At 30.9% G+C, this 21,784-nt stretch overlaps 1 protein-coding gene across 5 annotated transcripts in view; it reads left to right on the plus strand.

The window, feature by feature from the left end:
• vari (MAGUK p55 subfamily member vari) overlaps nucleotides 1-21,784 on the plus strand; it is a 287,390-nt gene that overhangs the window by 45,442 nt on the left and 220,164 nt on the right. The window contains exon 1 of one of the 5 annotated variants that reach the window (XM_075355206.1): nucleotides 20,420-20,541. The exons of the other annotated variants lie outside the window; for them this stretch is intronic. Coding sequence (XP_075211321.1) covers nucleotides 20,451-20,541 — 91 coding nt within the window. The 5' untranslated portion in view covers nucleotides 20,420-20,450. Of the gene's footprint in view, nucleotides 1-20,419; nucleotides 20,542-21,784 lie in introns of those variants that run through there. 5 annotated transcript variants of the gene reach the window in all.

A 21,784-nucleotide genomic window follows, 5' to 3' on the forward strand; every position in this document is an offset into this window, starting at 1 on the left:
ATTTGAAAGCTAGAACTCTCGACTTCCAAATCAGCTGATTTGGAAAGACGGGTTCACCACTAGACCAACCCGGTGGGTTAGAATAATAGTAGCTATAGCAACTAAAGTATACACATTTTTGACGACGAAAAATTCACAACTCATTTCTTCGCCGTGGAGGCAGAAATATAATAATGAAATAAAAGATTGTTTTATTTTTCCTTAATGAATATCTTTAATTTACAACTTCACTCTCCTTGGGAGTGAAGAAATAATGAATATGTTTAATATTTTAACCTTCAAGGAATCTAGGCCTCAGTCTGTTGCTTAAAACTTCCCACGGTATTATACGAATGTATTCTGAAAATCTGAAAGCTATCGATCGGTTGGTTCTTCGAGATTTTTTGAGATGAAATATATCTAAAATTCTTCTCATTTATGCCCATAAACATGGGTAAAAATTTGGTTGCGATTGATCGAGTAGTTTTTTGTTTATCCCGAATAAACAGAAACCCTCTTCTTCTTTATATTATATATATATATATATATATATATTTTTTTTTTTAATATAATGAATTAAAGATAAAAATAAAAATTCGTTTCACGTACCATGACTGTAAATTTTAATAAACGTTAAGAAAGACTGAAAGTCTTTTTTACTTCTTTGTACGTAGTAAAGGAAGTATTGTGAACACGGAAATTTCAGTTTCCAGATTTGAACGGAAATATCCATTTTGACCATCCCTGAATCCATTTTGACAAGTTTCGCCGTGACGTCTGTACGTACGTATGTATCTCGCATAAATCAAAAACGATTAGCCGTAGGATGTTGAAATTTTGGATTTATGACTGTTGTAATATCTGGTTGTGCACCTCCCCTTTGATTACAATCGACTGAACCAAAAGTGTCCAAAAAAGCCCCCCAAAAAAGTTGGATTTTGGAATTTTTCTTAATTGCAGTAATAAGCACTCATTGAGAGCTTTTCAACTAGATATTATAAGTGATACTTATTTTCATTGGTTCCAGAGTTATACTCAAATAAAATTTAATTAATGAAATATTTGAATCAAGGGGTAGGCACATCGGTTTGAATCAGAGTATCTTTTTCTTAACTTTTTTTTTAATTTAAGCATATTGATGTATTAATTAATCTCTGATTGTAAAAAAATTTATAATAAATAATAATTCAATAATAACAATAAAAAAAATTATGAAAAAATATCAGAAGTTATTAATAAAGTTGTATGTACCATTTAAAAAATTGTATATATGTAATTTAATAGGCGTAAAAGGAAGTGTGTGGTGCCCACATCATATTTTTTCAAAATTTTCTTCTAGAAAGTACAATACTGTTAAATACAAGTCCAAAATTCGTTTAGTTTTTTTCTGGATATTTAGTTTAAAAACCGCTTAAATGCTTCTTACATTTTGCATAAATGTTTAAGCAAATTTTATAGTCGGTATTATTTTTATCCAAGAATTATGTTAAACAAAAAAGTTACATTTTAATACGTAATGATTGCTGATAAAATGAAGGTCTTCAGTTATTAGGCGATAACAAATCCTAATTACATATTCTCTGTTCCATTGTGATAATGTAATTGTTTTCACTTTAGTAACTGCTCGTAAATTTTATTAATTTATTTATTCATTCACGAATTTAATATCTAATCATTAATCGACATGTAATTTAAATCACGTGTCACTTTTATAATAATTAATATTATTTTGTTAACTACTATAACATCTGTTATTCTGATTATTGTCTATTAACAGTGTTTAAGACTGGGTAACTGTCATTTTCAAAATCTTTCAAAATTATATTTACGTTATAATCTAATTCTTGGAAGTGGACAGTAAAATACTATAACTTATCAAGACTGTTACTTCGTCTAATTTAAATTATGTGTATATTTTAGGTATCATAATCAGCAATACTATGAATGTTACATCGATGCAAGTCACTTCTGAGGATATTTTCTTATGCCAGGTTTACAAAACCAGCTCACCGGGCTGGTCTAGCGCTTAACTCGTCATCGCAAATCAGCTGATTTCGAAATCGAGATTTCTAAGTTTCAAATTCTACTAAAGGCAGTTACTTTGATGCGAATTCGAATACTAGATTGTGGATACCGGTGTTCTTTGGTGGTCGGGTTTCAATTAACCACACATCTCAAGAAAGGTTGACCTAAGACTGTACAAGACTACACTTCATTTACATTCATATATATCATCCTCTGAAAAAGAGTAATTTTCTGTTTAGTCTAAACAGAAAAAGAAAGAAAGGTTTATAAAGTTAAATTGAGAAATGAAATGATTTCTCGTTTATTTTTTGACTCATATTAAAGCACTTTTACAAGCCTGTATAAGTGACACCTCCACTCTGTTTACTGGGTAAATTTATCATCATTACTCTCAAAAAATCAGCTCTTATTATCGTTATTTATATATCATATTATTTCCATGGTGTTAACTGTAAATAATAAAGAGTGTTAAAAAATAAAGGTGAAAAAATAAAGATTTGCTGATGATATAGTAATTCTATCTGAGAGTAAAAAACATTTTGAAAAAAATGAACGGCATGAATGAAGTCCTACGCAAGAACTACCGTATGAAAATAAACAAGATCAAAACGAAAGTAACAAAATGTAGTAGAAATAACGAAGATGGACCGCTGAATATAAAAATAGGAATAGAAAAGATTACGGAGATAGAAGAATTTTGTTATTTGGGAAGTAGAATTACAAAAGATGGACGAAGCAGGAGCGATATAAATTGACGAATAGCACAGGCGAAACGAGCCTTCAATCAGAAATATAATTTGTTTACATCATAAATTAATTTAAACGTCAGGAAAAGATTTTTGAAGGTATATGTTTGGAGCGCAGGTTTATGTGGAAGTGAAACTTGGACGATCGGAGTACCTGAGAAGAAAAGATTTGAAGCTTTTGAAATGCTATTGCAGAATGTTAAAAATCAGACCGGTGGATAAAGTGACAAATGAAGAGTTGTTGCGGCAAGTAGATGAAGAAAGAAGCGTTTGAAAAAATATAGTTAAAAGAAGACAGACTTATAGGCTACATTTTAAGGAATCCTGGAATAGTCGCTTTAATATTGGAAGGACAGGTATAACAAAAAAAATTGTGCAGTCAGGCAATGTTTGGAATACGTAAAACAAATATTTAGGATGTAAGATGCAGGTTGTACACCGAAATGAAACGACTAGCACTAGATAGGAAATCTTGGAGAGCTGATCAGACCAGTCAAATGACTGAAGACAAAAAAAAAAAGGTGTTAACTGTAACAAAGACTGAGATAGATAATGTAAAACGACAATTTAACGTAGCACTTCGATCGAGAAACAATGTACTTAGTAAAAAGATTTTTGGATACATCGTTAATTGAAGACCTATCTTCAAGATAATATTCATTCCATAAGAGGTTTAATTAAACAAAATTAGGAGTAAAATGATTTTGGGTTGCTCTTTTCACTCGTATTTAAAAGCAAATCGATAGGCCTTGTACAAGTTACATCTCCATTCTGTTTACTGGCAGTATAGTTAGAATCATTACTCTCAGAGAAAGCTTTTTTAATATTATAATTTGTAAATTTCTTGAACATTATTCCGCTGGTATATTTTAATAAAATAATTAAATGTAATTAATAAGTGATATATCCACCTTACCAGCAAATAAGTCCTCGAGATCTTTCGGACCTTTTTCAAACCATCATCAGGAGTTAACATATTATAATTAAGTCAAAAGTTAAAATACGTATACAATCATGACTATTTGCATGTTAACAGTTTCCAATAGTATCTCGGATACTGTTAACATGCAAACAGTCATGATTATATGTATTTTAACCTTTGACTAATTATAATATTTTAACTCCTGATAATGGTTTGAAAAATTCGAAAGGTTTTGAGGACTTAACATTTCAGATCAGTGATGATTTATATAAAGTAACTTCCAGGTTTTCTGGGAGATCAATAAATATTTCTCTTTTTCAAGTGACTCATTAATTTTTATCTTGTGAAAACATCTTTTACGTGAAATCTCTTTCACAAAAATATACCGTCTTATAATCTGTTTAGTACTAACGTTGCAATGGACACACACATATTTCCTGTAAGAAATTCTTTGTTTGCTATATAACAACTTTTACGGTCTTTTCGTTCCAAAACTAATTTCTTTGAATTTCAGAGATGATCTTTAGATAAGTCCTTAAGGAATTCCTTTATATATTGTAAAATAGTTGTTTTAAAAAAGAATCTTGTCAGAAACTTGCCACTTCTTCTTTTCAATTTACCGCAAAACTGACTTTTGAATTTATATATCTGTATTAATAAGGTAATATTTGGTTGTAAAGAGGGGGTTAAAAGTTGTTTGGTGTTTTGAAATATAATAATTTTATTATGTATAAAAGTTTCGAAATTCTAATTAGGAAAACTCTGTTCGATGTTGGTCACTCTCCTTAACAATTTTCACAATGTCACGGAATGCTTGGATTTCGTTTTGTATTTTGTCCTACAACTGTTTAAGAGTCTGGGGTTTATTTCCCGAATAACCCTATAAGTCAGAAAATTGAAACTTGGAGATCGTGCTTGCTAAAAATTCAGTTTCGGTAACTCGAAATTAGTACTTCCGTAATAATTTTAAATTTTCAAGATGTATTGAATGTTCGTAATGTTGTGACTATACTTTCTAAACAAGCTAGGATATAATTCGGATATAAATACAGTTGTTTTAAAAAATGATTTAAAACTTCTTCGGGTAGACGTTCCAGGTATTTCTTTTTCCTGTTTATTCTCCGGTAATTAAAGTTCAGACAATACTTCAAACGATGAATGAGGATGATATGTATGAGTGTAAATGAAGTGTAGTCTTGTACAGTCTCAGGTCGACCATTCTTGAGATGTGTGGTTAATAGAAACCCAACCACCAAAGAACACCGGTATCCACGATCTAGTATTCAAATCCAAATAAAAGTAACTGCCTTTTCTAGGACTTGAACGCTGGAACTCTCGACTTCGAAATCAGCTGATTTGGGAAGACGCGTCACTAGTAGACCAACCCGGTGGGTTAAAGTTCCACGTACCTAATTCACATTTCTTTTACGCCTTGAATGTTTAAATTTATGAAGAGCGAATGTATCTACCAGATCGAGGTAAATCAGAAATCGATGCATTTGTCATCGACAGCTCCCTGAGTTCTAATCTTTGATTGATTGTTCAAAGTAAAACTACATAATTTTTGTCAAAGGATTGTTTTTTTTTATAATGGATGTCCATTATAAAATTAATATTCTTCAGATAAAATATAAATATTTTTCAGATAATAATGGGTTAATGGCTTGGTGCGCTATTCGTGTTGTTCTGTACAGGTACACTCAACAGAAGGTAAAAGGAATTAATTGAGTACGCAGTTCGTGAACTTTCATGTGTGATGTATGAGGCATTTTAAATTGATTTATTTTTTATTATTCCCTCTGTCTTTTTAACGCATACGTTACTAAACAGTCCCTTTTCATAACAAGTTAAATGAGGGTGGCTTTTTAAATGCCTAATATCGGTTTTAATATATATTATTTTAAAAGGTATTGTGTTATTCGTATATATTGTTAAGATATAATACATTAATAAATTGAATGAATACATTTTATTCTGGTAGTTTTATATAGTTTTCAAACCTTATGTACGAACTTAAACTTTTATTCGTTTTATTGATTTTATGACTGCAATTGAAATTTTTTAGCGTTTATAATGCATACGATTATTGATTATGACGTCATCAGAATAAATTTTTAGTTATTTCTTATTATTTGAGATTTATATTTAGAATTTTTATAAGTCATTTACTTTTTATATACATTTTATTTCCTCTATATAAATCAGAACTTTAAAATTACAGTAATGGTACACTTTTTACTATGATATACGATATAAATTCATGCAATATTTAAAAATCATTTTCATATTCGTTCTATTTAAACACATTTCTCTCTTTTTCTGTTTAGCCTCCGGAATCACAGTAAGGTATTACGTTAGAGGATGATATGTACGGATGTAAATGAAGTGTAGTCTTGTACAGTCTCACTTCGACCATTAATGAGATGTGTGATTAATTGAAACCCAATCACCAGAGAACACCGGTATAAACGAGCTAGTATTCAAATCCCTATTAACTAACTACTGCATTTTCTAGGATTTGAACCTTAGAACTCTTGACTTCGAAATCGGCTGATTTGTGATGATGAGTTAACCATTAGACAAGCCCGGTGGGCTTATTTAAATTTGAAATACATTACTTCCGTATTGGTTCATTTATATAATAATAAAAAAAATAGTTAATTAATGAAATTCTATAAATTTAGATTACGTGAAGCTATTTCTTGGAAAAAATTACAGAAAACAAATCGAATAGCTGATCTAAGGAAAATATTAATTTGAGTTAATCTTTTTGGTAAAGTTACTTAAATAAATACATAATTTATTTTATTACACGATTTAATATTAAAATCCGTGTAAAAATAACTGACTTTACTAGGACTTGAAAAGCTGGAACTCTCGACTTCCAAATCAGCTGATTTGGAAAGACGCGTTCACCACTAGACCAACCCACTGGATCAGGATAAGAATGTAATTCTACATTTTATCACATTGAAGAATATGGTACACAGTTTTTAAGCGCATTGTGCTTACAAACCGTATTCGGTTTAATCGAATAAATAATAAAATGTCAATACAGATAATATTTTTTAGTATTATTAGATAATAAGAATAAAGTATCCACTTAAAAACAGTACAGTCCAACGGTGATTAATTAAAATTTTTATTTACACAAACAAATACATAATTAGTTTTTACTGTTTACCTCCTCTTTCGTTCTTCCAGCGTGTTTTGGACAAATTTGGCAATCGAACAGTCTTTACTTTCCGCCATCTTCTGATCGCTGCTGAAATAACAACTAAACCGCTTTCATATTCCTTCCACCGACTAAACTAGAAAACGGAACAAACAAGGAACGCTCCATTCACACGCGGAGTAAAAAAAACTATCTTTTACCAACACGCCAGGGTCGGCACTGCGAAAGCTACAGTGCTCTCTCTCCCTCGCAGCCTCGCGTGCAGCTTCCTATGTGCAGATGCGCACAACAGCCAAACACCACGCCGCTAGAACTGTGAAGCGCACATTTCCATACAAACACTTTTGTTTATTTTTCATAAACTGGGGGATGGCTGCTGACATTAAGCTTCAGGATTATGTGCTATCCAAGTATAAAGAAAGAATTAAAGAAAAAAGGACTCATTGTATTAAATGTTACTGGTAATATCAAGTGGAAATAGGGGTTGCTGCAGTCCCACAGTTGCTATACACGAGCCACCATTGTAGCTGATTTTCAAAGTTGAATGTTCTGAGGTTCAAATCCTAGTAAAAGTTGCTTTTATGCGGATTTGAATACTAGACAGTGGATACCGGTGTACTTTGGTAGTTAGGGTTTAATTAATCACAAGTCTCAGGAATCATTGACCTTAGTCTGTACAAGACTACACCTCATTTACATGCCATACATATCAACCTCACCTCATTAGACCGTGGGGGCGGGGCTGCTTATTATCCACGAACAAATTGCAACGTACACATTAGGAAAATAAAATAATATTTTAAGAATGTCATTTCAATTTTGACATTAAAATGTTGATGATAAAAAAATAGATTAAAATGCTTGTTTTCTTAAAAATATTGCACTTCAATCTCATTTATACTTTAATATTTTCATCTACTGTAGTAGTACGATTAGGTGTTTATTTGATAAAAATATAATTTGGTATTTTTATTTTTTTTGAACGGTCCAGTGATATTTGTTACGTAAAAATTAATCACAATGGAAGTACAGGTTTGACAAGAAGGGAGGGGCTGCCGGAAACACGGATCACATGTACAGGCGGTGGGCCGAGAAATTGAATGACCGGACCAAAAAAAAAGAAAACGCTACGTAAATAAAAACACATAGAACTATAATAGAAAAAAAATTTATTATTAAAAATATTATTTATACGATGTATATATATATATATATATATATATATATATATATATATATCAGTATTTCATTACTACATTGATGAAATTTGTACAAGAGAGAACGGATGAATTATAAATTTCACTGTACTCGTACTGAAATATTAGTAAAGATAAATTTTAAGACTTTAAACACAGTTGGCATTACTTTCCCGGCGACCATAGCAACAATAGCTATATTAAAGTACAAGATAAATGCAATCGTGAAAAATTTCGTTTTTCAGATTTCAACCGAAATATCCATTTGACCAACCCTGAATCCATTTTGACTAGTTTCGGCGTGACGTCTGCATAACATACAAACGATTAGGATGTTGAAATTTTAGATTTAGGACTGTTGTAACATTTAGTTGTGCATCTTCCCTTTTGATTGCAATCGACTGAACCAAAAGCATCCAAAAAAGCCCAAAATCCCCAAAAATTTGGACGTTGGACTTTTTCTTAACTGCAGTAATAAGCTCTCATTGAGTTCTTTTCAACGATATATGATAAATTATGATATATCTCTTATGATATATCGTTTTATATATATATATATACGATACAACGTATCGTTATCCTTGGTTCCACAGTTATGGCCAAACGAAATTTTAATTAATGAAATATTAACTTAAAATCCCTTAAAATAATGAAAAATATAAAAATCGTAAAAAAAATAAAAAACAAAATATAATTTAAAACAGCAGGTAAGTAATCCTTCAACATAAATACATTAATTAACCTAACTATCATAACGATAACGAGGGAAAGATCCACGAACCCAACAAAAAAATATATAATAAATATGACCCTAAAAAAAACTTACACAATCACCATAAAAAAAATCAAAGATAAAAATCTCTTATAAGGGAAATCAAACAAAGGGAATGCACATAAGTCGAATCAGACTTCATCTCCTTTTTTCTTTTTTTTTAAATTAATTTTTTACCTTTTTTTTTAATTAAATATATTGATTTATTAATAATTATTAACCTGTGATTGTAAAAAACTTTTACAATAAATTATAATTCAATAATAACAATAGGAAGAAAATATGAAAAAAATGAGAAGTTATTGAAATAAAATTTTATGTACTTTTAAAAATGTGTACATGTAATTTAATAGGCCTACAAGGCTCATGTGATGTCCACATCAGATTCATTTTTTAAAATTATAGACCCCGAACCTAAACTAAAGTGTTTTTTTATTTTAGCCTTTATCGAAGAGGTTATTAGATTTAGAATTGTCTATTACATATATTTAACATGTATTTTTTCTAAACAATATTCTAAATTAATTACAGATTTTGAATCTAGAAATGTACTGTTTACCTTTTTTGATATCAGTATGATTTTGTTAAAAACAGTTTTATTTATATTACAAACTTTTTTGTTTTTTGAGCGGAAGAAATGATATCTACGTGACTTACCGTACGGTTTACAATCTCATTGTAATTCTTTTGGGTTCCATTCTGCGTTCGAAACCGACCCCGTTAAACCCGAATTATATATGCTACTCTTTGCTGGGATACTGACATTCGGAATTTTTTCCATAAATTTTTGACGCGTTTCTTAAAGGGATTCATAACGTTTATACCATTGCATTATAGCAACTCTTTACTGATTGAATAAGGCAATTTAGAAAAATATTACTGCAAACAAAGAAACTATACTGTACTGAAATATAAACAGTTTACAACTGACAACAGTAGGCGAGAGTAGTGTCATACCTACATATGTACAACAATAGCAGCAGTAACAGGAGAGTTAAAGGTGACGCTCAAATAATTGCAGTTCGAGCCGGCTCGGTTCGGTTTTAAATTCTATGGTATTTAAAATACGTATGTTAGGTTCCTTAACTGTAATTGCTGTAGGTTGACCTGACACAAAACCAATTCACTGGCAAAAACGATTAGCCATTCTTAAGAACAAGATCCCATCTATAAAAAATCTGATGTGGAAACCACATGACTTTCTTGTACTCCTATTAAATTACATATACACATTTTTAAAAGTACTTAAAGTGTTATTTCACTAATAACTTCTGTTCTGTTAGGGATGTAGGATGTAGAGGGTATAATGAAATGAAACGACTAGCACTAGATAGGGAATCTTGGAGAGGTGCATCAAACCAGTCAAATGACTGGACAAAAAGAAAAAAAATAACTTCTGACATTTATTATTATTTTTTTATTGTTATTACTGAATTATTATTTATTACAAAACTTTTTTTACAATTAGAAGTTAACTATTAATAAATCAATATATTTAAATTTTTTAAAAATGAGATGATGTCTGATATGAACCGATGTGCCTTTCCCGTTGTAAGATCCAAATATTTCATTAATTAAAATTTCATTTGACTATAACTCTGTAACCTATGAAAATAAGTACGACTTGATATATAGTCGATGATATATAGTTGAAAAGCTCTCAATGAAGGCTTATTACTGCAGTTAAGAAAAAGTCCAATATCCAAATTTTTGGATTCCGGCTTTCTTGGACACTCCAGTCGATTGCAATCAAAAGGGAAGATGCATTACTAGATGTTATAATAGTTCTAAATCCAAAATTTCAACATCCTACGGCTAATCGTTTTTGAGTTATGCGATATACGTACGTACACACATCACGCCGAAACTAGTCAAAATGGATTCAGGGATGGTAAAAAAAAATGGATATTTCCGTTGAAATCTGAAAACCGAAATTTTTCGCGATCACAGTACTTCCTTTACTTCGTACAAGGAAGTAAAAATATTATGAGAAACGGAATTATTTTCCGTCGTCTACTTCACTGAGCAAATATAAGGTTGCTTATCCACATGCTAAGCTTATCGAAATGCAGATAATATTCTGCCCTATATATGACATTTTTACTTTGTTCACTTCAGGGACTCGCTATATATTAAACATCATTATTCGCAGAGAAAGCAAGACTAATTAGTTCTGCTTGTATCTGAGTTGTTTTACTTGCGTCATAGTAATAAGAATAATTGTTGAGGTGCTACAAAAATTAATCTAACCTGTTTCTGCTTGAAAGAAGGCTGTTCACGGTCTACTATGTTAACATACAGTAGTTACTGTGTGTTAACAGTTAACATGCAGTAGAGAACATTTATTTAATGATTCAGTGAACAAAAAAAATAGTTCTTTAATTTGTTTAATTACTTTTAAAGTTAATAATTTGAAAAAAAAAATTAAATTCATGGTGGTTTTTTATGCAGTATGTTCAGGAAGTCGCTGTGCAGTACAAGTATGCTTTAGAATTATTTGTGCATTCCGTTCTTTGGGCGTTAGGTGAGTTCGTAATAAGAACAAGATATCAGATTTGCTACCGCACGTAAAGCTGTAAGAAAAGAACTGAAACTTTTCTGCTGTAAAGTTTGTGTGTTCAAGAACTGAAACCTACAGATTATACCAAAAGACTAAGTTATTGTCACCGGTTAAATGTTTTTTGAACAAAATTCCGTAGGGATTCTCGACATTACGTTTTTTTACAGATGAAGCGTGGTTTCATCTGGGAGGGTATATTAATTCAAAAACCACTGGGATCGACAACTAACCGTTTGAATTACACGAAGCGAAAATTACAGTCAGGGTCAGTGCGAGTAGAACGCGTATTGCGGGTAAATATATTTTTTTAAATACAGTTAATACCACCCATTATTGTGCTGTTTTAACAAACTTCATTAGTCAGTTAACAAAAGCGGAAATCAATCACGGTTGGTTCCAACAAGATGGCGCCATAGCGCATACAGTTAACAGGTCATTGACGTTTTTACGAAATGTCTCTGGAGAACGAACCATTTCTAGGGGTTTGTCCCTCATTTCGGGCACGATTATCCGATCTGATTCCCCCAGATTACTTTCAGTAGGGGGCAGTGAAACAAGCGTTGTATCGCAACAGACCACGCACGATTAACGAACTAAAAACCGTAATAACGTCATACGTACGAGAAATTTCAGTACATTAACCGATTAAAGTGTTTGAAAACAAATTGGAATGTGTGCAGTGTTATATTGATATTGGAGGAGGTCATTTTCAACACCTTTTATAAAGCATTCCAATTATTCTAACATCCGTTTCTATAAAATAATTAAATAAAAATGCAAAGTAATAATTAAGAAAGTTTCGTCATTACATTTCCATAATTCCGGTGCATATAAACTTTCCGAACACTCAGTAGAATGAAACGTTAACTGGCTGGCTAATAGTACAATGTAGGTTGCTGGATACTAAATCAGTTGATTCCCGACAAGTATCTGTCATTTATTTTTAATCTATAATTCATCCATTTTTTTCCTTGTTAAATTACGACTAGAATCGTATTTGAGGTATTAATAATAAAATAAAATTTAGTAATATTAATTTAATTTTAATCTAATGTAATTTAAAACTTTGGTAAAGATTATAATTACTAAATATAACCGTGAATTCTTTCTCTTTTAAACTGCTTCAAACTCTTTATGAATACAGGTCACCACTCCACTGATCTTCACGATGGATTGGTTACGAATATGACTTCATCCAGGTGGTCCTGAGTTCTAATCTCATTTAGGATTTGAATTTGCCATTCGTAAAAAAAATTCATCTTTTACTGGAAACGTTGCTCAGTATGAGTTTAACCCGCCGTTGCTGGCTAGAGAGCGTTGTGCTCACTACGTGCTTTTTTTGTTATAGTTTTTTCTTACACTTCTTAGAATTACGACTTTGTACCTTTTGTACTGGACGTTTAGAGATATTGGTTATCATTATATTTCTTATGTTATCGTGTAGTTTTTGTTGATTTTCTCATAATATGTTTGTTCAGCGTCATATCGGTGAGCGCAACGCTCAGTAGCTAGTAGTTGTGTTACGGAAAAATTCAGTTTTTTCAAGTGTATTATTATGCGTTCAGTATTTTGTTATGTTTTTATACAAGTTTATGCTCTTATTGCTCACATAAAAAAAACAGGAAAACAAAAGTAAGCTGTGTAAAATGCCATTCTGCTATTTGTAGGGAGCATACAGTTACAATCTGCACAAAATGCAATAAATAGAAAGGAGTAGAAACCGATGATTAGTTAAAATATCTCTATAATAATTGTACTATTTTAGCTGCACGGGATACATTTTTCAAAAATGTAACAAAAATCATTCATCGATTTGTTTTGTTATTGGTAGTATAAAAACAGTTTTTCTTATAATTTATAAAATGTAGACTATTATCTTTTAATTTTCAAACTGCAAACTTATATGTTAGTTTTGTTTGTATAATAAATAAAATAAGTGTAAAAATAAATTACGTGCGTTACGCAAATATGGTGATAAGTGTATCTAAAATCTCCAGAAGTCACCCGAACAAAATACATCATTTACGTAAGTAAATAATAGAATATATATCAGAAAATTAATTTTATATTATTAAATAGTAATAACGAACATCCCAACCCCGTAGGGGAAGACACCCGCCTAGTGACGTTCTGGTCGCCACACCACCTCCCCCCCCCCCGTTCCTAGCCCTATTTTTTTAATAACGAACGATAAAAAAAAATACTTATTTGCGTAAAATTAACAATAATCGAACTACGGAAGAGAAAAAGCCGAACGGTGAGCGGAGCGCTCACCAGCCAGTAAAGGCGTAACATATGGCCTAGCCAGCAATGCCGGGTTAAGCGTGCAGAGGTGGTAGTGAGCTTGAGGGTAGTGCAGTTTTTTTAGCGATGTTCCTATATGAGGCTATCCAGCTTCCAGTTGTCATTATACAAAAACTACCTCAAGGGGTCCCCGATCCCTCATCAAGAACGGCCCACCTCGACGAACTGTCCTTTCCAGATCGAGGCTCCCCTCCCTAACTAAACACACGCACGGTTACACGCGATCGAGGTCCCAACCGTCACGGGATTTTGTCTTCAATATTCTAGTAGCTAGTTTCTCCACATTTCCCCAGGCCTGCCTACTGGAAAGCATATAATCAATCCATAGTCCACTCTGGAGTAAGCCAGGTCAAAGCCAGCTCCAGTCGAACACCGTCCCACCTACAACAGTAGTATATGGTGTGCTCCGGTGTGTCCTGTAATTCGTAGTATCTACAAACAGAGGTAGCGCGTTTACCAAACCGGCACAGGTACAACAGCCTATCAACGTTCCTTTTACTGGTAAATGCATCCATCCAAGCAGGGACCGCATAATAAATTATGGATAAAGCCACCTGCAGGATTAGTCGCCTCTTGGACGCCCGCGGTCCTTTATGGCTTCCCATAACAAAGAACCTAGGGTTATCAACCTATAATCCAGTGTTTATAAATGAAAATTTTTCAGCTGATCGTAGGAAAGTGTTTTCAACGGCAAGAGAATTGAAAAAGGAAAAGGATTTCAAGTATTTCTGGGTACGTAGCGGTAAAACGTTTTTACGCAGAAGTGATGGTGCTCCTGTGATTGTGCTTACTTCGGTTGATCATGTCAATAAATTTAAATAGTGCTTTTTAAATTTGTATTATTATTTACTTTTTCCTTTAAACAGTGTGTAATAGTGTTTAGTGTTTGTTCTTAAATAGCGTTTTGTTGAGTTTTTCACTATTCTTTTCTTTTATGGAAAATAAATCGTTATTTCTAATTCATCAAAATATAAGGAGCATTCGTAAAAATTTTGATTTATTCTTAAATGAAATTATTATTTTAAAATTATTTCCTAAAGTAATATTATTAACTGAGATAAGGATTTATGATGAAGAACTATATAATTATCAAATTGATGGATATAATCTTTATGTCAAATGTAATGAAACATATAGAGGTGGAGGTGTAATAGTGAACGTGCAAAACGACATTCCCGTCAAGGTCGAAGATTCCAGTTTCTTATCGGCTTTTGTTTATGTTTGTTGATAATTATGTTTGTAAAAGTTTTTCTTTTTATAGATATTATTGGTCGATACCGGAGGTATTTATTATTGAGTTACGTAATTTCTTACTTATCCACAGCAGCAATCCAATAACTATGCTTGTAACAGATAAAAATTTGAATCTTTTAGAGGAAAACGATGTATTTAATAAATATAAATTTTTGCTTTATTCAAACGGTATGGAGTCTCTGGTCAACACCCCTACGAGGTTAGATACAAACACTTGTTTAGATAATTTTTTCATTAAATTTAAACAATTCAAAGAAATGTCTAAATTTTTTTGCTGATGTGCACATGCTGGCATCACAATGCACATGTTCTGTGGAACATTTCCTTATACTAGTGATATTTAAGAGCGTATACAGTAAAAACTAAATCCTCCCCAAAACAGTATCTGACGGGACCGAGTAAGAATTCCATTTTTAAGAGGTCTATGTTTTGCATAGTTTTTAAAAATCGAGGTAATTTATAGTGAGGTCCTGTCCTATGAATTAAACAAATGTAAAATGAAGTTAGACAAGCATAAACATTTGGAATAATCCGAAAATTATACTGCACATAGAGAACATTAACCAATAATTTTCAAAAATAGTTCAGTTACACTAAAAGAGGGTGTTTTTTTTTATTTTTACAAGTTAGTAATTTTTCATTTAAGTTACATTTAATTAGAAGACATATACTTAGCCTAAAAATAAGATAAAATCATTTTCTAAAATAATCAAGTACAGTTTTGTTTCGATAACTTATCCTTGGAACTTTCGTTTCAATAATTATACACTTCACTTCAAATATACACTTCAATAATATAAGTAAATAGACAAACTTCACTTAGCCTAATACACAACATATCTAATACTACGAGTAATTCGAAAATAAAAGCATATTCTAAAATAGTCAAGTACAGTTTCCTGTTTTAATAATTTACTATTACAGTATACTATACTAACAGTATATTATATTAACAGTAAATTAATAATATATTCTAGCGGTTAAAAAACTCGCAAATCATCACTGTTTATACAAATCGCGAATTCTTCGAGTTGTGCATCCGTACCCAATGCTCCTCCAAAACTGTTAATTGTGTTCTTTGTATCCTCTCCGAGTCCTTCTTCTGAACTTTCGGTAATCTTGCCTGTTTCAGAGAAAATAATTTCATCTACAGTCTGAGATCCTTCTTCGTTTACCAAATCACTATCGATATCCGCCTAGTCTTCAGCATGAACCGATGTTTGACCGCTGTCTACGCAACAGAAATTCAACTTCACGCAATATCGTTGTACTGCTCAAAGTAAATTTATCGGGAACATAATCATCGATTTCAGTGCAGAAACTGGCTTCTTTAGACGCATTTTTAACACAGTTATTTGTAATTTGTTTGTAAGATGAAGAGTCACCTTAGTGCATCCAGAACAGTTATGCATCAATTCTTGAGCAGATGAACGTGAATCCATATTGACGACTAGCGACTGAAGAATGTGTTTCCGATAATGAATTTTTATGATTTAATAACCCCCTGATCCATCGGTTATGTCACACTAGTTGTGCTTGGAGGAAAGAACACAAGTTTTATGTTAGAATAATTTCCATGACGGTGACACGACGCACTGTCTAAAAAAACTAGAATATTTCTATTTTCACTAACCGTTTTTTCATTTAAATTATATAGCCGTTTTTCCATTATGATAGGAGTCATCTAATAATTTTTATCGGGGTACCGTTCCAGTGGTAACTGAGCGACATTTTTGAAACAGCGAGTCTTCCGAGATTTATCTAACACCAACGGTTTAAGCAACGTGCCATCCGCAAAACCGCACACCAGAACAGTTTTTTTCTTTGAATTGTTTGCCCCCAATACGCTTTTAATTTTTTAAAAGCAATGTTTTGTTCGGTAAAGCTCGAAAAAATAAATCGATTCCATCGCGATTATCGATATTTTTTGGTTCGTAACCTGCGGTTATTTCTTAATTTTATTTTTCCAGTCGATAACTATTTCTTGTGTTAACATCTTTAGCCTCACCTGAAAGTTGATTGTTAGATAAACAACAGTTACAGTACTGTATTATAATAATAAATTACTGAATTTATAATTTACAAACCGTGGGAATGTACAATTTTTTTTTAATTTTCTTTCCGTCCAATGGAACAAGATTAATATGTCAAATTAAAAGTAAAATTTATGTTTCCCTTCCGTGTCCGTATTGTCGAGTTTACCGTCTTGAAGAGATTAATTTCTATAAAAATATATCGGGACTTGGAAAACCCAAGTACCGATATTGGAGGTTCTGTTTTGTAGAGGTTTCACTGTATGTAAAATAAACTCAGAATGTAATACTGTATATCAATACAGTGTTATTAATTTAGTTAGGTTTAAACATGAGATCTTAAATACCGATCGGAATAAAGTATTTAATGAAAAAGACGTAAACAGAGCTTTTGAGCTATTTTCTGAACTTTTAAAAATATGTTCCGAAAAAACAAAGAGTTTAAAACAAAAACTAAAAATGTCATCTAAATTAAACCCTGGCTATCGGATAATTTATTAAATAAAATTAAAAGAAAAAATTTACTGTTTAAAATAGTTAAAAATCAACCGTAAAATTTAGATGTAAAAAGACATTACAGTAAGTACAGGAATTGACTTTCCATGACCCAAGGAAGGTTAAAAAGAATTATATTTTAGAAACTTCTTTAATAATAACACCGGTAATACTAGGGAACAGTGAAAATTAATCGATCAGTTAATAAGTAAAAAGTATAAAAAATATAAAATAGACGGAATTAAAGCCGAGATAAATATCCAGATAGTGAGGTTCAAAAGGTTTCGGGTATTTTTTTTAATAGATATTTTGTAGGAATCGTAAAGAATCTAAAAACTCCTCTTGAGAATATTACAATTCAGAATCGATATTTATTTGACAATATTTTTACCTCAACCGAAGTAGGGCTATTATTTTCCTAGAGCCTACACATTATCTCTACACTGAAAAAAATTATACGAAAACCAAAATGTCATCTGGTTTTGATGAGATTTCTTCCTACGCCCAGAAATTCGTGTGTGAACATATTTCTCATGTTTTTTGCGTATTTATGCAATTTAAGTATGCAATCGGGTTAATTTCCACATAAACTTAAACAAGCAGTGTTAGTTACTGTTTTTAAAAAAGGAGATAGTAATTATGTCGGGAACTTTAGGCCCATATCCCTGCTTTCATAATTTTTTAAAAGAGTCTGGAAACTGTAGTAAAGCCAAGACTAGTTAACTTTCTTAATAAAAATAATTTTTTTCAGTGTTTATCAAATCGGCTTACAGAAAAATTTAGGTACTGTAAATCCTAAAATACCTTTTAATTCTTTAAGCTAGAAAATTTAAATTTAGTAAATGTTCCTCCCCAAATGATTTATTTTTCAGTATGAGACTAACACACCCCAAGCACCCATAGGGAAGAGCAACTCAAAAATTTTTAATAGAAATGGTAATATTGTGATACATTTTATAAGATATTGACAAAAAAAAAATGTTCATAATATATTTCAGGCTATTATAAATAATTCAAACTCTTCAATGGCGGCCATGTAATTGTTTTTCACACGTTGTTTCGAAAGTAATCTGCAATATCTCTTAAGTAACTGCTCAATTGTGGAACGTTAAAAAAAAAATAATAAATTAAGGAAATACTTCTATCCTTTGAAGCAATCGGTATGAGACCACTATTTGGGGCACACTGTAGCCCACTTTTTAAATTATCTGTGAAAAATATTAGATGGCCACCATTTTGATTAGAGTATGGTAACTTTTTTTTATGTTAATATGTTTGTTTTTCAATTCCCTTTAAAATAATGCATCATCAGAACCCTTCTGTTTAAAAGCTTTTAGTTGCCCCACAGGAGCTTGTGGGTGTGGTAGTCCCTTACCAAAAAAATAGATCGTTTTGAGATAGTACCATTTGCTATTATTTTCACAGATAAATGATTATTTAATACATATTGTAGACTGTTTTTGAAACTAGGTTGAAAAATATTAAACGACCACCATTATTATTCGGGTTGTCATAGATCTAAGTTTTACTTTTAAATGCTTTTAAAATGTGTCATAATCCTACTCTTTCTATTTAACACCTTTGAACCCCCCTCCCTGGAGACTTGAGTGATGTATGTTCTTATACCTAAAAATAAATTGTTTTGAGATAAGAGCATTTGCTAAAATTTTTTTATTTTTTGACAGCTGAAAATTTATTTTAAGATTCCCTTAATTCATCAACCCTGTTTGATTTATTCCTTGAACATATTTTTTTTGTAGGCCTCTTTCAGGTTTTCTCCCTTGCTCTGTTTTACCCTACATTTTTCCTTCAGTATTTAGAATATTGTCGCTTTATCTTCTTCTTGTTCTACTAAATTATCTTTTTCCTTCTTATGAACACCGACGCTTCATTTCTTCTGCTTCATCTCTCATCTCCTAGTCTTATCCCCCACCCATTTCCATTTGTAAGTAAGAATTCTACGTTCCATAACCTGCAAACGGTTTCTTTACTGAACAAATTATTTCTTTGCTGTCCCTTACATTGTACTCTCAGTAACATCCTTTTAGTCTTTTTCTATGTTTTCTTTAACCGCTCTACTATTTTCTTCAGTTAGTAGTGATTTTTCACAGTCAGTCGTTTATTATTACAGAGGTAATAATGTATTGGTTAATTAGACTTGTCTTTTTCTGTTTTCTGGTACCAGTCCCTTCCAAGATAGTTTCATACATGCAGTATGATAAATTTTTGTCATTTTTTAATTTATAGATTTATAAATAGTAAATTATAAATTTGTTTATTTGTAAATAGTAAACGAGTTTAATTTTAAAGTATTTATAAAGTGACATATTTTCACGAGCATAATGTTATATTTCATATTATTTTATTGTTGCAATTGTTTTTCTTTTATTCTACAAAAAATGTTTTGTTTAATAACAAATGGTTTTTAAGCAGATAGTTTAAGTAAAATAGAGTAATGTTTTATATTTTATTATTTATTTTAAAGTGACGGTTTGTATTTGTGTTGTCATAGGTTGTAATGACGATGACCTACTTGTTGAATGTTCCCATATGATAGTAGATAAAAATAATTTAATAAAATTTAATTTTAAAATATATGCCTTTCATTTCTATTAAATGAGAAGACCTATATAAGTAGTTAAATTTCATAAGCGCCGTTTACAAACCGTTTTTTACGATTTAAAGTAAAAGTATTGTAATTATTAAAGGTAATTTTATTTATTTATCTTTTGTGTATCCCAAAGTATGCGGTAGGCGAATCACAAGTATGTGACCTTGAGTAAAACACAGGTGTTATTTTTTTTTTATAAATGCTGCAGTAGATAGACAGACGATTCTGAATACTCGTCTGGTGTCGCCATCTATCACCAATTGTTGGAAATATTTCAAATCGACGATGTTAGCGCGGGCTACATACTGACAGACCGATTGTTACTCTTCCCTTCTTGTTCGCTATTTTCTCAAACTACCAACCAGTCGCATTCGAGGAATGGTATTGTTCGGAAGGAAGAATAGGCTCGAAAATCGAGCGCTGCTTGCTAGCAGCGACCAGGTGGCGTCTGAGAAGCCCGCCGATAACGGTCAGTTTAAATGCTTCTTTTTTTTTTTTAAATAATTGATATAATATTTTTAAAACGTAACAGTTTATGTTACTATTTTTATTTATTTGATATAAATCTTTGAAGTTCTATAATATTGGTCAGGATAATTTTATTTAAATAATCATAGGTTATGGTAACTTTATATGTCGATGAAATAAAGTTATTACTCATTTGATTAACAATGAATTAATTTTTAGAATTAATATTCTATTTAAATTTTAATTATCATTTAAACGTACAAGTATTCTAAAGTTTCATTTATTTACAATTTATAATATATATTTTTTTAAACATTTCCCGTTTTTATAAAAATGATTGTACGTATTTTTTGTGTTACCACTGTATTTTTTTTTAAAAATACATGTTTGGTTGGGTTATCTTCTCTTCAGAAAGTGTTTTAATATTTTGATTTTGTAGTAATTAATTTCAAATTAGTTCACAATTATTATAAACTACATTTTTGATCGAGTTCTATATTTTTATTTAGCAGTTTTGTTATATATTTTCTTTTATTTAGAAAACCTGTTCATGAAGCCGGTAAGTTAGGGACAACATGTAATTTAGTGTACTTTCCATTCATAATCGTGTTGTAGTATTACATTCGGTCCTTATGTTACAATATTCGACCATAAATTATTTATTTTAACAATCGTCTAATAATATTTATTTTTATCTTTACCACTGTGTTTAAAATCCTATGAAATAAAACTGTTTTTAATACGTTACAATAAATTCAAAAAATGTGCAACGCCAAACCGTTACAGAAATAATTTAGAATATAAAACAAACCGTTCAAAAAACAATTTACAATAAATTTAAATTAAAATTAAAAACAAATGCCCGTTTCGATTGTTAGGCAAACATCAGTAGTATATACTGAAGAATTAACATATATAATGAAATGAAAGAATAAATAATAAAATAATAATTAATTATTTAAAAATATATGCTTACGAAACACTAAAATTAAGAAAAAAATGTTTCTTTCTTGTTTATATAGAATAATAATAATAATAATAATAAATGTTAATTAAACATTTATTAAATATAATTTTATATAATTTCAGTCGAAAATTGAAAGTAATTTACTTAAACGGTTCAAACCAACACAGGAGTGATTTCGATGCATGTAATGTAATTTTAAATTTGGACTACGAATATCTAAAATGGTACATCATAGTCTTTAGACAACTGTTTATTTTAATTTTATGAACACGAGGTA

This window comes from Lycorma delicatula, chromosome 2 (genome assembly GCF_047948215.1).
Source record: "Lycorma delicatula isolate Av1 chromosome 2, ASM4794821v1, whole genome shotgun sequence".
Classification (NCBI taxonomy): domain Eukaryota; kingdom Metazoa; phylum Arthropoda; class Insecta; order Hemiptera; family Fulgoridae; genus Lycorma; species Lycorma delicatula.